At 41.2% G+C, this 15261-nt stretch overlaps 1 protein-coding gene across 1 annotated transcript; it reads right to left on the reverse strand.

Moving 5' to 3' along the window:
* Positions 1–3261: 3261 nt before the first annotated feature.
* Positions 3262–13375, reverse strand: LOC135477631 (uncharacterized). Its single transcript, XM_064757798.1, has 5 exons — positions 13245–13375; positions 10838–11255; positions 7733–8495; positions 4527–5185; positions 3262–4193 (listed from the first exon to the last, which is right to left on the reverse strand). Exons 1-5 carry the CDS (start codon positions 13277–13279, stop codon positions 3735–3737), a joined length of 2334 nt encoding a protein of 777 aa, XP_064613868.1. The 5' UTR covers positions 13280–13375; the 3' UTR covers positions 3262–3734.
* Positions 13376–15261: the final 1886 nt, after the last annotated feature.

Here is a 15261-nt window from a genome sequence, read left to right on the forward strand (position 1 = left end):
ATAGAGTGTCTGCCTCGTAGGCGGTACATCCGGGGTTCAATCCCGAGAAGAGTTATATCTAAAACTTCAACATCGATATTTTGGTAAGAACTCGTGAGCCCTCAGCTAACAGCAGTAGGGAAATTGGCCATGTACCGGCCCGCCCCGGTGTTGGAAAAAATCACTGAGGGTGAGTATCAAATTAATAAATGAATAATATCACTGAGTGGGTGTTTCCAAACTGGTGTTCCACTGAGGCAGCACTGCAAATAGGTTTCCACTATGCCTGGCCTGCTACATATGAGTCATAATTCCCAAGAAAACCAAAAAATATCTTTGCCATGATTAAAATTGAAGGAAACTCTAATGAAATAAATAAAATCGAACGCCATATACACAATACGTGAATCGGATCAAGTAATGTTATTATCTCAACTGTTCTTCTTTAGGCAATATTCCACAATGCCATTTTTATTGTCTTCCGATCATTTCCCCCCCCCCCCCCCCCCCCCCCCACCCCCCCTTGTCACCTAACAAAAAGAGCGGAGCAATTTACAAATGTCCTGTCCAAGCCCGCGATTGAAGCCTCCTTTTCAAGCTGTTGGTAACCGCGCGCATCACCATTACCTCGGGTTAAAAACGTCATGTTTAAGGTGATGGCGGCTACAGTGACATTTCTTTGAGGTTTCTTTTTCAAAGAGAACAGACATTCCGGCCGCCATTATTATGTTCCAAAATGCTACCGCTGTCTAGAAAGCAGATTGCCACAAACATAACACAAAGACTTGTTTTGACAAAATAACTGGGATCACCTTAGCCCACGATAACTCTGTGGAGTCAGGCTAGGTACAAGTACGTGGCATATCACTTTATGCGGAGTTCATCTTACAGTTCAACACATGAGACTGTATGTAATTGCAACAGAGACGGTCTTAGGGCAAATCTGGCAATGATGAGGGTGATTTGAGTTACATAAAAAACTGTTCGAGTTGGAGGTGTTTATAGCTCAGATGTACAACAAAACTGGCAATGATGAAAAAGTAAGCTGGGACAGAAACTTACAAATAACCGAAGCGAATACAGGCCAAATTTAATCAAAATTTATTGGCATAGATCGGTTTTAAGAACATGGACAATTTATGGTGATGCGAATAGTAGTGATGACACACCTGCACTTCGACCAATGAAAATTTGTACACCTTTACCGAGGCACATGACATTTCCTCGTAGGGGCATTGTTCATTGTCAAACATGGATTACAGTAAATTTTCGACCTTTAAAACCTTTAAAGAACTTTTATTAGTGGAATTTATGCATATAATTATTAGGAAAATGACACCAGAAATAACTTGTTTGTGGTCACTTAAAATACAAACTTGATACCACTGTGGAGCGGTAGATCCAGGGTCAATCCTGGGTCGAGTCACACCCACGGCCTTAAAAGAGGAAGGTGTAACTTCCTTGCTTGGCATTCAGCATGAAGGGGATAGTGCAATGACTGTTTGACCCGTATCAGTATAATGCAGACATGATTGTGGTGAACCAAGAAAATAGCTGAAATTTACTATCATAGCCCAAAAAGGCCGGGGTCCAGGGGCCGCCTAGGCCCCGGAAGCTAGAAAAATCTGCGTGGCTGAAAATGGACTCTGGGACGTTTTTGGCTATTAAAATCAAACTAGAATCCTGTAAAATATGAAAGAAAACCAACACTGTTTTCTGACTTACAGATTTTCCCATCTGCTTTGTCCCCACAGAACTCTAATCTTCTGGACAGAGAGAAGAATGCATTTTGTACCAAAGCCAAAATTTAATACATGTAACAGATTTTTTCTGGTTCAGACATTGTTAGTAGTGTACAGGTCATTTTCAGCATTTTCAGTCAAATGTTTAGATTGGCATGTTATGGCACAGAATACAACTGTCCAGTTTTTCATTCAATGGCACCATGGTGTTCCACTCTGGCTTTCTTGGCTGCCTTTTGACACAACTCCTTGGCTTTCCTTTTCGTCAAAGTGCTCTGTGCCCCTAATGTCCAGCTGTTCTGTTTTTCTGTGGCAACTGATTTCTTCTCTTCAAGAATGGCCTTATACTGGCTGAATGATCGCTTGACATTCCTCACAAGAGTGTTGATAAACCTTATCATGGAGATGGTCCCTCTTCTTGAAATACTCCACAGCAGATTTACCAGAAGCTTTCAAACCATATTTTATGTTTTGTATGGCTTGGTAGGTTTCAATGTTGAGTCTCCCAGATTTGGCATCAATGATAGACTGTAGTTAGACGACCGTAATTTCAGGTTATCTCTGTGAATTTTCTGGCCGATGTGCTGTGCTAGCGCCTTCCATCCGCGACCCCCATAATGCACCTCTTTGTGGCAAAACTCGCAGAAAGCCAAACCGGCGGATGTTATCTTCCTCATGAATTTTTCCCACGTATTCCCCTTCGACCTTTCGTTCAAGCCAATCCCACCTCCAGATGTTTTTCAACCCCTTGTCCACTGTACGCGCATCAAAATCTTTATCTGATCGATCCACGATACTCCGAGACGTTGCCGCCATTTTTGACCGGGCTGGCTCTGCTTCTGCCTTCGAATAATGGTATCTTGTTCCCGATTGGTTGAAACAGTTCGGCTTAATGAAACACACGATCTGACTGGACAATAGACTCCATTCAGATAACATTATAACCTCCGGCAATGCCAGATTTCGGTAGCCATGCATCGGCAAATTGACAGAATCTTCGACTTTATTTTGAGGAAATAAATCGGAACTTTACAAAATGTTACTACACAGAAAAAAAAAAACGGAAAACAGGTAAATTAATCGAAACTGAACAAAGAAAAAGCGGAAAAAAATCATGTCTGATAATGGCTTACTTGCTTTCGGTAAGTTATCTCAGTGAAGCAGCACTAGATAAAAGAGCGGTGGAAATCCGTCCTGCAACAAGGAGGCACTTTACGTGTACTCTAAGGATTCCTTCGTCGTCATATCACTGTAGATTATTTTTCTACATACCTTAGTTCTCTCAGAATGTTGCAAATTATTGGTCGCAGTGGAGGTTTAAAAGGTTGAAGTATTAAGGTATGTCATGTATCAGACAAACCTGGGTCCTTTCTGAAGAGCATCAAACCAATAGCTTTGAATGGTCTGTTGTAGAGAAAGTATCAAACAGATTTGCTCTGAAACAGGTGCTAAAAACCTGTGTGTGAAGGACGCTTGGAAGCCAAATAACTGCATGCAGTTCAACAGTGCAGTTGATGTTTAACACCATACTTCAGCACTTCATATGATGGCGGTGAGTTTTACAGGTGGGGGAAATTGGAGTGCCTACAATAAACCATCCAACTTCTGGCAAGTCACTGACAAACTTTCCCACATGAGATATACATATACACGTTGTACTGGTAGGAGAGAAGTGGTCCCCAATGTGCATTAGGATGCAGAAAGGGTCATACGAGTGTCAATGACAGTTTATTGTCTTCAAAGGCTCCACTAGCAGTACAAACGGTGAAATCTACAGATGTCTGTCCAGGCAATGGAAAAAGAACACTTTTCCGCAACATCTTCCTGCATTAAATGAAAGACACAAACCCACTTGGTGTATTTTTTGATTAAAAAAAAAACACTCAATCCGAAATACTGGAAGAATGACAAACAAGTTTATATTATGAAATAAATAGATGTAAAATAGAAAATTCCAGCACAATAACTTTAAAATTTATTTATAATGGAATTATATGCAACACCAAGAAAAGATCAGGCAGGGTCTTGAAAGGCTTGAAAGCCACTCAAATAGAGTAATGTTGGGCGTCCATCTGTTGTGTGTATATTTAATATGTGTTGACTTGTCTCCCCTGTTTGGTTGTACATCTCGCCAACAGAGGGCACTATCACATCATGTACTTGCTGGACTTGGATTTGCTTGGCTGCAGCAGTCACTTCTGACACAAGCACATCTTGAGTGTCACAGATGGGTGACATTGTGTCAGCGGTTAAGTCTGTCACCTCCTGCATGCAAGTACGACAGTGACGGTTGAGTGAGAATTTTGTGTTGAATTTCCTCTCGCAGCTGTTGCACTGGAAGGACTTGGGATTTTTGTGGATGGACTGTATGTGCTTCCTCTGTACCGAGCGTGTCTTGAAGGAGGTACCGCAGATGTGACACAGGTGTGCACGCTGGTTTGAGTGCGAGTCCAGGTGGTCATTAAGGTGTCCCTGAAACAAAACGAAAACTATCAAATGTAAAGTAGGCTGTTGGTCAGTGACTCAGAAGTCCTCCAATGACAAGGAAATTCCTAAATCCTCATTCACATGGTGTAATTTGTCATGTCAATTTGTCAATGAAAATAGAGTACTGGATTTCACCTAATGACTCACAAACACATAAAATCTTTAAAATAATTATTCTAAGGCCAATACTTAAAGTTTTCTGCTAAAATATTAATCAACATGTAAACCCTAATGTATACCTAAAGATTTAGAATAAGAGAGCGCTAGACCCTATATCTATATAAGTATTCTATAAGTATTCATAGTACAAGTACCTACCCGTGACCTGAAGGACTTGGGGCAATGCTGACATTTGTACGGGTAAACTCTCATGCCCTTGTCAATGTGGGTGACCTTGTGTTGTGCCAGGGCATCAGGTCTCTTGAATGACTTGCCGCACAGGTCACAGAGGTAGGGTCTCTTCTCCGAGTGCACGTTGCTCCTGTGACGATACAGACACTCCTTCCTGTGGGTCACATATGAACACAGCTCACACTCGAATGTCTTGGGAGCAGCCAATGATTCCAGGTCAGTCTCGTCGGGGTGGGTTCGCAGGTGGCGCTCGTAGTGGAAACGCCTGGTGGTGGTGTACTTGCAGCTGTGACAGGATAGGACTTCTGGACTTTTGGGTTTGTCTTCTGTCAGTTCGTGTTTCTTCTTGTAGTGCCGCTGTAACAGCTTGACCTGGTCTGTATGATACCTACACTTGCCACAACTGAACGTCTGGGCACTATGGCTGGCCTCATGTCTTCGCAAATGGCTCAGTCTGAGACTGGTGAAGCTACATTTCCCGCAGCGAAGCAGCTCCACATGCTTGTCATGCAATCTTTTGTGATTCAAGAAGTGGCTCTGACGTTTAGTTTTAAAAGAACACTTTTTACAGAAGAATTTGAATGGGGCCAGTTTTTCATAGTCTTTCTTAAGTTTAACTCTCCTCTCTGGAAAACCAAACACAAATAAGGACATTATTTACTGAAGAAGACGTGTTCTTTCAAGCAAACATCACCTAAAGATCATTTACAGTGTACATGTCAGAGTGGCACAAAATATTTCAAGCAGACTGGAGAACAGTGTACCGATACTTGTATAGTGTCTATCAATAATAATTTACGCAGGGCATACAGCAAGCAACCTGTGATACAATGGGGCTAAACTTTCAAAGGAATGAATGACGGCATTATAGCACCATGTCAGCAATACATATTTCAGCCATATCGTGGCAAGAACAAGTTTTAAACCAGGGGCCAATTTCATGAAGCTTACTTGATGTTAAGTTGCTCTTAGCTAAGTCCACTTTATATCTCTACATCATACGCTGCCATGGTAGTTATGGGCATACTTTAATAGCTATGTGAGCGTCATGAGACCCGCCCCAGGAGACACTGATGTTCAAAGGAATATCAACATTTAATGGTTAAAGATATTTTCACTCGTAACTCATGTCACTTGACCCTGAATACACTTCTGACCAACCACATGTAACCGATGCAACTTTAGACTCTGCCTACATGAACATGCCTAAACACATGTTAACTTTGCTCTTCCATCATGTAACAGCAAACTTTACACTCTGCCTACATGAACATGCCTAAACACAGGTTAACTCTGCCCTTCCACCATGTAACTGAGGAAAAGTTACACTCCGTCTACATGAAAATACCTAAACACAAGTTAACTCTGCCCTTCCACCATGTAACAGGAAACTTTACACTCTGCCTACATGAACATGCCTAAACACAGGTTAACTCTGCCCTTCCACCATGTAACAGCAAACTTTACACTCTGCCTACATGAACATGCCTAAACACAAGTTAACTCTGTCCTTCCACCATGTAACAGCAAACTTTGCACTCTGCCAACAAGAAACATGGCTAAATACAAGTTAACTTTGCCCTTCCACCATGTAACAGCAAACTTTACATTCTGCCTACATGAACATGCCTAAACACAAGTTAACTTTGTCCTTCCACCATGTAACAGGAAACTGCACTCTGCCAACAAGAAACATGGCTAAATACAAGTTAACTTTGCCCTTCCACCATGTAACAGCAAACTTTACACTCTGCCTACATGAACATGCCTAAACACAAGTTAACTCTGTCCTTCCACCATGTAACACCAAACTTTGCACTCTGCCAACAAGAAACATGGCTAAATACAAGTTAACTTTGCCCTTCCACCATGTAACAGCAAACTTTACACTCTGCCTACATGAACATGCCTAAACACAAGTTAACTTTGTCCTTCCACCATGTAACAGGAAACTGCACTCTGCCAACAAGAAACATGGCTAAATACAAGTTAACTTTGCCCTTCCACCATGTAACAGCAAACTTTACACTCTGCCTACATGAACATGCCTGAACACAAGTTAACTTTGTCCTTCCACCATGTAAAAGGAAACTTTACACTCTGCCTACATGAACATGCCTAAACACAAGTTAACTTTGCACTTCCACCATGTAACTGAGGAAACTTTACACTCTGCCTACATGAACATGCCTAAACACAAGTTAACTTTGTCCTTCCACCATGTAACAGCAAACTTTACACTCTGCCTACATGAACATGCCTAAACACATGTTAACTTTGCTCTTCCACCATGTAACAGCAAACTTTACACTCTGCCTACATGAACATGCCTAAACACAGGTTAACTCTGCCCTTCCACCATGTAACTGAGGAAACTTTACACTCTGCCTACAAGAACATGCCTAAACATGTTAACTTTGTTCTTCCACTATGTAACAGGAAACTTTACACTCTGCCTACAAGAACATGCCTAAACACAAGTTAACTTTGCTCTTCCATCATGTGCCATTCAACTTGAAAGTAACTTCATCCAACATGGGTGCAAACGACTAGACGGCACTGCGAAAATATTTCAGCAATTTGTACAATTTCTCTCAATCATTACAGTCAAAGGGACAATAGTAGGCATTTCTGTCCTTTCTGAAAACAGTAAAGAATTGCTTAAAACATTCCTGGCACCAGATTATCTCCAAAATGACTTTATCCTTAACCCTTCATAAAATTCTTTCAGTAAAGTTGCTGAGAGTCAGTCAAACAGACAAATTAGCGTTAGGGAAGTATGATCTCCACTGGATGAAGTAAACAATGAAAATAATTACAATACCATATCTATCAAAAATTTGCAGGTTCTGATCCTAAACTTCAAAAGCGACATTGTGACCATCGATAAAGAAATCTTATAAAAAGTAACTCAAGATGATGTCGTTTGTGAGTGACAGTAGTTGGTGTGAAAACTGGAAGGGTCAGGCATGGGGTTGGCTTCTGTACCCTCCATAAGACCACTCAAGTTATCATCATCTCTGGCTTCCTCACCCCTGGCATCCAGATCGCAGAGGGGAGGGGTGGTAACATTGTCACCAAAGTTGAGATCAACAGATTTTGATCCTTTCAAACTAGTTCAAGACCTCGAAATACCTGTACATGTAAGATGGCAAGATATGGCCCTGACTTACCTTCTGTTGACTGACCAGGGCTAGCGGTCTCTGTGGCGGCTTCTGTCCTGAGGGGGTCAGGCATGGGGTTGGCTTCTGTACCCTCACAAAGACCACTCAAATAATCGTCATCTCTGGCGTCCTCACCCCCGGCATCCAGATCGCAGAGGGGAGGGGTGGCAACATTGTCACCAGAGTTCAAATCACCAGATTTTGATTCTTTCAAACTTCTCAAGTTTCTGGAGGAAATTGTTGAATCTCTTGGTTTTTTCACAGTGGACCCTTCCAGTGATGACGCAGTCCTTGAGCCGGCTGCCTTCCGCTTTCGTCGATCCACGGGCTCTTCTTCAAGGTCACCCTCATGTAACAAGGACATTGTCTGCAGATAGTTCGAGTACTTTGAATGAGGTTTGATAACTCTGCCACGCTGGGAGATCAAGGGCACGAGGATATCACAGAATACACTTTTGTCTTCAGTTCTTGGTAAACTTTTCACATCAGGTCCTTTAACAGAGGTAGTTTCAGGTTCTGAAACTTCTAGCTCAGGAATATCACAGTCTGCCTTGCTATTAGTGATGCCACACATGTCTTCCAGGTGGCGCTGTACCTTACCCAGGGCCTTGAGATCCCCTGTGATGTGGATCTCCTGTATGCCTGTATCAGTTTGACCAGACAACAGCTGCACACCAAAATCTGACTGCAGACTCCCCAGTACCACTGACTGACACCCAGGAATGGCCGCTAACAAGTTTTCAGACAACACTGCTGTCACATTCCGGAACACCTGAACAGAGGGCATGAAGACGACAAGTTTTACACTGTAGTTCATAGAGAGAAAAAAAACTGCCAATGAGCTTGACTGTAGGAGAGGCATAAACTATGCATAACTTCAGCATTCACTTAAACGTCAATATGTGGAGGTATATATGTAAGCATGTATGCTTGGGGTTCAACATCATAGGACGACAAGGAGACTATGTGAATATGTAGGTATGTGAATATATATTGTGCCTTCTTGTGGCACAACGTGTCAAAGTGCTACTGTCACTGAAGTATCATGCTGAAGACACCAGACATGACACCCCACTCAGTTACATTATACTGACACCAGGCCAACCAGTAAATATTTCCCTGCTGTAACTTCTGAGTGCTGAGCACCAAGCAAGACAGCAGCAAGTACAATGTTTAAAGTCTTTGGTATGACCCGACCTGAAGATATGGAGGTGGTGACTTTAACAAGTTATGGTCATAATATACAGGTACATGTAAGTATGCATGGAACATCTTCATCTTGTTGTTGTGCTCTACATGTAAGCAAAATCGGAGCTCAATACATGCAGTACTGTTTGAAACACCACCCTTAGCGGTACATTTTGAGATCCCGCCATAATATTTACCTTAACACTGATTCCAATACACAAGAAGCTATGTCATGAATATGTAATTTAAGAATACATACATGTACCCAACTTGTTTGCATTAATATTGTGCTTTTATACATGTAGGCAGAACATTAGCTCAATACGTGCGGTAATATTTAAGATACTACACATAACATTTACCTTAACACTGCTTTAAATAACTGATACTGGATGCCAAGTCTTGTGGTGCCTCTTAAGCTATGTACATGTACAGGTGAGCTATAAACTATGGCCAAATCTAATGAACTTCTAGCTGGTATGGAGCATACTACATATATATACATGTATCTGTCCCAGAACTACTGTCCCAGATCTGTCCCAGAATCTACATGTACATGTAGAGGTGGGCTATAAACTATGGCCACATCTTACAAACTTCTAGCTGGCATGGAGCATACCATATGCATATACATATATCTGGGCCAGAACTACTGTCCCAGATTGGTCCCAGAATCTACAAGTACATGTACAGGTGAGCTATAAACTATGGCCACATCTTACAAACTTCTAGCTGGCATGGAGCATACCATATGTATGTACATGTATCTGGGCCAGAACTACTGTCCCAGATTGGTCCCAGAATCTACAAGTGCATGCACAGGTGAGCTATAAACTATGGCCACATCTTACAAACTTCTAGCTGGCATGGAGCATACCACATGTTATATACATGTATCTGGGCCAGAAATACTGTCCCAGATCGGTCCCAGAATCTACATGTACATGTACAGGTGAGCTATATATGTACATATACATGTATCTGTCCCAGAGCTACTCAGCATCCACATGTGCATGTACATGTACACAAACATGTATAAAAATAAAAAACAAGGAAGATCAATTCCACAGATCAACAACACTATGGTTATAGATATACACTTAACTATTTAAGTATTTCGAAGCAAACACTAATATTTTCTTAACAAGTTTTTTCCAGTTAAAAAAGGAATCACTTTCATGTAATATGTATCTATGTATGAATGCTTTGCTTTGGGATTTTACATAATACTTAACCATTTTTTAGTTTGATGATGATGAGGAGTCATATACATGTGTGTGTACATATACTGTGTCTTCTTGTGGAAAAATGAGTCCATGTCACCAAAGTGCTGCTGTCACTGAAGTATCATGCCGAGGACACCAGACATGACACCTTACCTTGTCACATTATACTCACACCGGGCCAAACAGTCCTTGTTCCTTGCTCTAACACCTCAGTGCTGAACACCAAGCAAGGCAGAAACAAGTACCGTTTATAATGTCGTTGGTATGGCCCATCCCGGGTTTGATCCGACATTTCCCAGCCAATAAATCCAGGGATGCAACATCTGTGTAGCTTTGGCATTTATTTACACCAAATGTCAGGTCTGACATTTTACTTATACTGCACATGTATGTACATTATTGGCAAACCTGAGTACACTGTCATTTCACTTTTCATTTTAACATTGCACTTGAAAACATAATCTGTGCACAGCTGGAGAGATGAGCACTGATATTTCACTGATATTATTTACACATCCAGGTATGCCAACATTTCAGACTTCCGTAATTTCGTAATCTATAGACAAAACTGTCCAGTTTTTAAGTAAGACTAATACATGTAAATACAATATTCCACAATACAGACTGAATACATGCACAATAAATTAACAAATTTAAGACAATGGATAAGATTTATCTTTTAACTACAATGTACATATACCTTGAAAGGAGGGGAAGGCATGGAAATAACATCTGTAAGAAAGGCGACAGTGTCTTCTGAAGACGAAACAGATGGGAGGTCAGCTGGACAGTCTGGCTGTGAGGGGTCATGAGACTGGGTTGAGCCACCTTGGGACAGTCTGAGCAGGTCAGGGTGAGGCGTGTACCCTGCCCCAGGGGTTGTAATCACAGCCTCACTGGATGGCAGCACAGGATACGTCTGGTTGTCTGATGTCAGGGTTTCCCCACTGGTCATGTTGACAATCTGAAGCTGCACTGGTTGGTTTACAGATTGTAAGCTCACAGTTGCCTCCTCTGAGTCTGACAGGCATGTCTGTGTACAGTCCTGCCATCGCACCTGTTCAGATGTCATGGTGACAGGAGTATATGCCACTGAGTCCAGTAAAGGGCCCACCTCCCTGTGTGAAAAAGAAAATTTTTTATTTACTTACTAACTTGCATGTGAGGTTTATACATGTACCATGACTGACAGGGTAACAACTTACATAATACATTAAGAACTGAAAACCATGGCATATTTACCATGTAACAGGAACTTAGAACAACCATATATCCACTCTGCAATTCTGTTCAATCTACCCTCGAAAAAAAACAAAAAAACAGTAATACACATCTTACTTTTCCAAGCCCCATTTTATGTGAATTTTTATAAATATACTTTTGCTATGCTATAAAGTAATATAGTTTGAAACAAAAGACATGATTTTCAGTCCAGATTCCATTAGAACATACCAGTTTTTATCACAGGAGTTTGTGAACTCATGTACTCAGGCTAGCATTAGACGTGTTACCAATTTACATACTAGGTTACATTTACATGTACCACATGCTACAAACCTTCCAGGTGCTTTCACTGGTTATTCACTACAGCCAGGCCTGCCGCTACTAGACCTCTGTGTACAACGTAACCACCAGAGTACAATTACATAATATAGTAGCTAATGTTACTCTTGGACTTGTGTTCATTACTTACAACTACAGTGATACACAAATTGTCACTAACCAGGTGACATGACAACAGGGTTCTGCCATACTCAGCATTACTGTATTCGACATAAAATTTCTTCAATAAGGTACTCGCTTTGCCAAATTCTGAGAGCTCTGTTGATCATAAAAAGTGTACAGAGGTCTGTTTCAAGGTAGTCCAAGATTGCTCTGATTTTATATTTGGCAAAATTTTGTTCAGCCAACTATGGCCTCAACCCAATATCATAGCACGTTCCACTTAAAAACCTGATGCAGCTGCCATAGAAGTGTGTGTTTGAGACAAAAATTATCTTTCAAATACGTCTCCTTGGCCTTAAGTTTGCAGACACTTATGTTCCTTTTCTTTTCGTCTGTCAACTTCTTGTAAGCACATCAATCTGTTTTTTCTAGGCTGCATGGGTCAGAAATTCCTTGGTGATGCTCAACGCAAACAGTTGTTCTGACAGCCTCGACATTTGACAAGGGGAGATAAATGCATCAGGTTTTTAAATGGAGAACACTCTGATGATGATTCTTGGCTAAACAAAATTTCAGAGACTATTTCAAGGGTACGTCATATTATATCATACTAGAAGAATGTAACATTCAAAAACTAGAGTAATATTTCATAACCTTCATTTGCCAACAAAATGTGATTTTGGAGCTAAATTTCAGTGTGTCATTCCACATGCTGTGAAAGCTATATGGTCTCTACTGATGTTTTGAAATGATCATACGCTTTGGAAACACACATTCTTTCCACTTCGAAAGCTATTTCATTTTGAAATAAGCTGAGTCCTGCAAGGTTACGCAGATATGGACAAGACAGAGTTAGGGCTGTCGCAAACTAACGCAGAAAAACTTGACTGCATACACATCTCGCATTACCGGGTCTGTCACCCCAATGGCACTGTAAGCATCTGCCATTTTCATGCCTTTTAGCCGCGTTACTTCGCGAGGGCCCCACCCTGTCTTGTCTGAACTTTTGTGAACTCGAGAAATTCCTTAAATGCCAACTCGGCTTATACACTTGGTAAAGCTTTCTAATGGTTATGATAGCAGTCGGTTTTCTTTGTAGTGGACGCTAGTGGCAAAAGTAAATCATATATCTTCGACAATATGCTCACAAACTTTTCCGCATGTACCGTACAATGTACAGACGTATTTCGGGCTCTCTAGTTCTTGGCTTTTACTCATTTTATACTGTTTTCAGGTTGATAGCCATATCAGTCAGTGTGAACGTACCAGAACTGTACACAAAAATGTGTTTTTCTGTTTTATAATTGTAAATCAAGGGACCAAGGACTGTTGCCTTGACGTTGTTGTTGTTTCACACTACTGACAACTGACATCTCGGTGTCATTCATGACCAGTATCTGCATAAATCAACCTTTAAATTCCAGATATTTATTTCTACTTACGCGTTGAACATGTTGATGTTTACTTCTTCCGACATTTCGGGAACAAAAGATCCGAAACAATAAGAAAGTTCCCCGGATTACTATCCAGTTGTTGTTTTTTCTCTTTCCTCACGAAGAGTAGTGTCCATCAGTGCACCGCCACGCTGGGACTGTTCCACGCTTGGACTGGTTGTCGCTAACATCAAACCAAAATGCTCTCAAATCGCATTTTATTACAATTTATTATATGTAATAAGTGTTTATATTACAAAGTGTGCTATGCGGCTTTTGGTGTTTTAACGCCCATTATATATTTATATATTTTTTTATGAATGCCAAGGATCAGCCGATCGCGAAGTCGACGCCTTAACAAGTGGATCCAGTAGGTGGTCAAGTACTAGACCCTTGTTTTAACACCAATCAAGCGTCTGGGCTACGTGTTAACCAGGGGTAAATAATAAATATAGTCTTCTTCGCTGCAGCAACATGCATCTAGTCCGGAGATTGCTCTGGCGTTAGGTTTGGTAAAATTTTGTTCAGCCGAGGATGGACCCAAACCAGCCTCAGGGTACACACCATTTACAAATCTCAGGCAGTTACCTGCCCTTGTCAGTAAGCGGTGAGCATCACCAAGGAATCTGGGACCCAGGCGATTTAGGAAATGTCAGATTGACGTTGTGTTTACATTAAACTGACAGGCGAAAAGATAAGGAACGTAAGAATCTGCAAACTTAAAACCGTAGGGACGTATTTGATTCATAATGTTTGTCTCAAATGCCGCAACACACTAACACAGCAACTGCATCAGCTTTTTTAAATGGCTCGCGCTCTGACCTTTGGTTAGGGGCCATCCATTTCAGTACCGTGCCATCCATGGCTGATCCTAATGCCAGTACCGGTATCATAATTCACGGTGGAGAGAATGTTTATCACAACCAGGTAAACATAGACATCATAAATAGTAAAGATAAAAGTTCTCATAAAACACACTTTTTTTTGGCTCAGTTATTATTTTATTTGTAGGCCTACCAGAGTATGATAAATGTCCTCAACATTATATGTCAGTTTTTTCAGTTAATTTGTATAAATTTCGATTTGATTAATCCGGGGCTACAAAAGAAGAAATCTTGCGTTTCTTCCTGTTGTGCGCCCAACTTAATCTAGCTACCCCTAACTAGTGTTCATTATTGTCGCACGTGCTTCCGGTACACTCTTACATTACTCTGTAATTTTGACTTCCGTTGCCCGCAGTATGTTTCCCTATAGCTACTGAAATTTGGCCTGCATGTCTGAGTTTCTTTATTTCGTTTCAATCTGCCAGGTAAGGGCCGGCCTATGGGCATGATATCCATGTTGGTCGTACCAATATTGCCATGAAACGGTTAGGGCCTAGTTTTTATTTCTCAACATGCAGTTTAGGATGTGCCTTAAGATATAAAAAGTACGAAAAAGGGTGTCTTTCTTCTTTGGACATAAAGCTGGCTACAAAGTACAATCTTTCTAATGGCTCAGTGGTCAGTCCAGAAATTACGGTGAATGACCTAAAGTTTTGCCCCGGGACTCGGGAAGTGTATCTCAGGATTCATTGCGTTGATTGTGGTTCTTATTCCTTATTGCTGTGGAGCATCGGCGGTGGTCAGGGGATGTCCCTGAATGTAATGAACATACATGCTCACGCTTCACTGAGCAGTTAGTTTGAGCTCCTACCAAAAAAAAACGTTCATATTTTTCTCAGTTTTAATCACAATGAATTTAGTACATAGAGGTTTATTTCACAAAAGGTGCACCTTCATTGTTTTATGATCGCCATGTTATGGTGAAAGGGAATGTGGGAGAAAAGTCCCTGGAGATCGATGAGCGTGACCACAGAGTACCTACTGGTAATCATGAAACATGCACTTTATTTTGTAGTCTCTGTATACCAGACCGTCATAACCTACCGGTTTTCGGTCTGTTGGAATACCTATCACATTCGTACACAAGTGGTCAGTGATGTAATCAGTGTTAGCCAATGAACGCTCCGTACGAGAAAAAAGCC

This window comes from Liolophura sinensis, chromosome 11, assembly GCF_032854445.1.
Source record: "Liolophura sinensis isolate JHLJ2023 chromosome 11, CUHK_Ljap_v2, whole genome shotgun sequence".
Taxonomy (NCBI): Eukaryota; Metazoa; Mollusca; class Polyplacophora; order Chitonida; family Chitonidae; genus Liolophura; species Liolophura sinensis.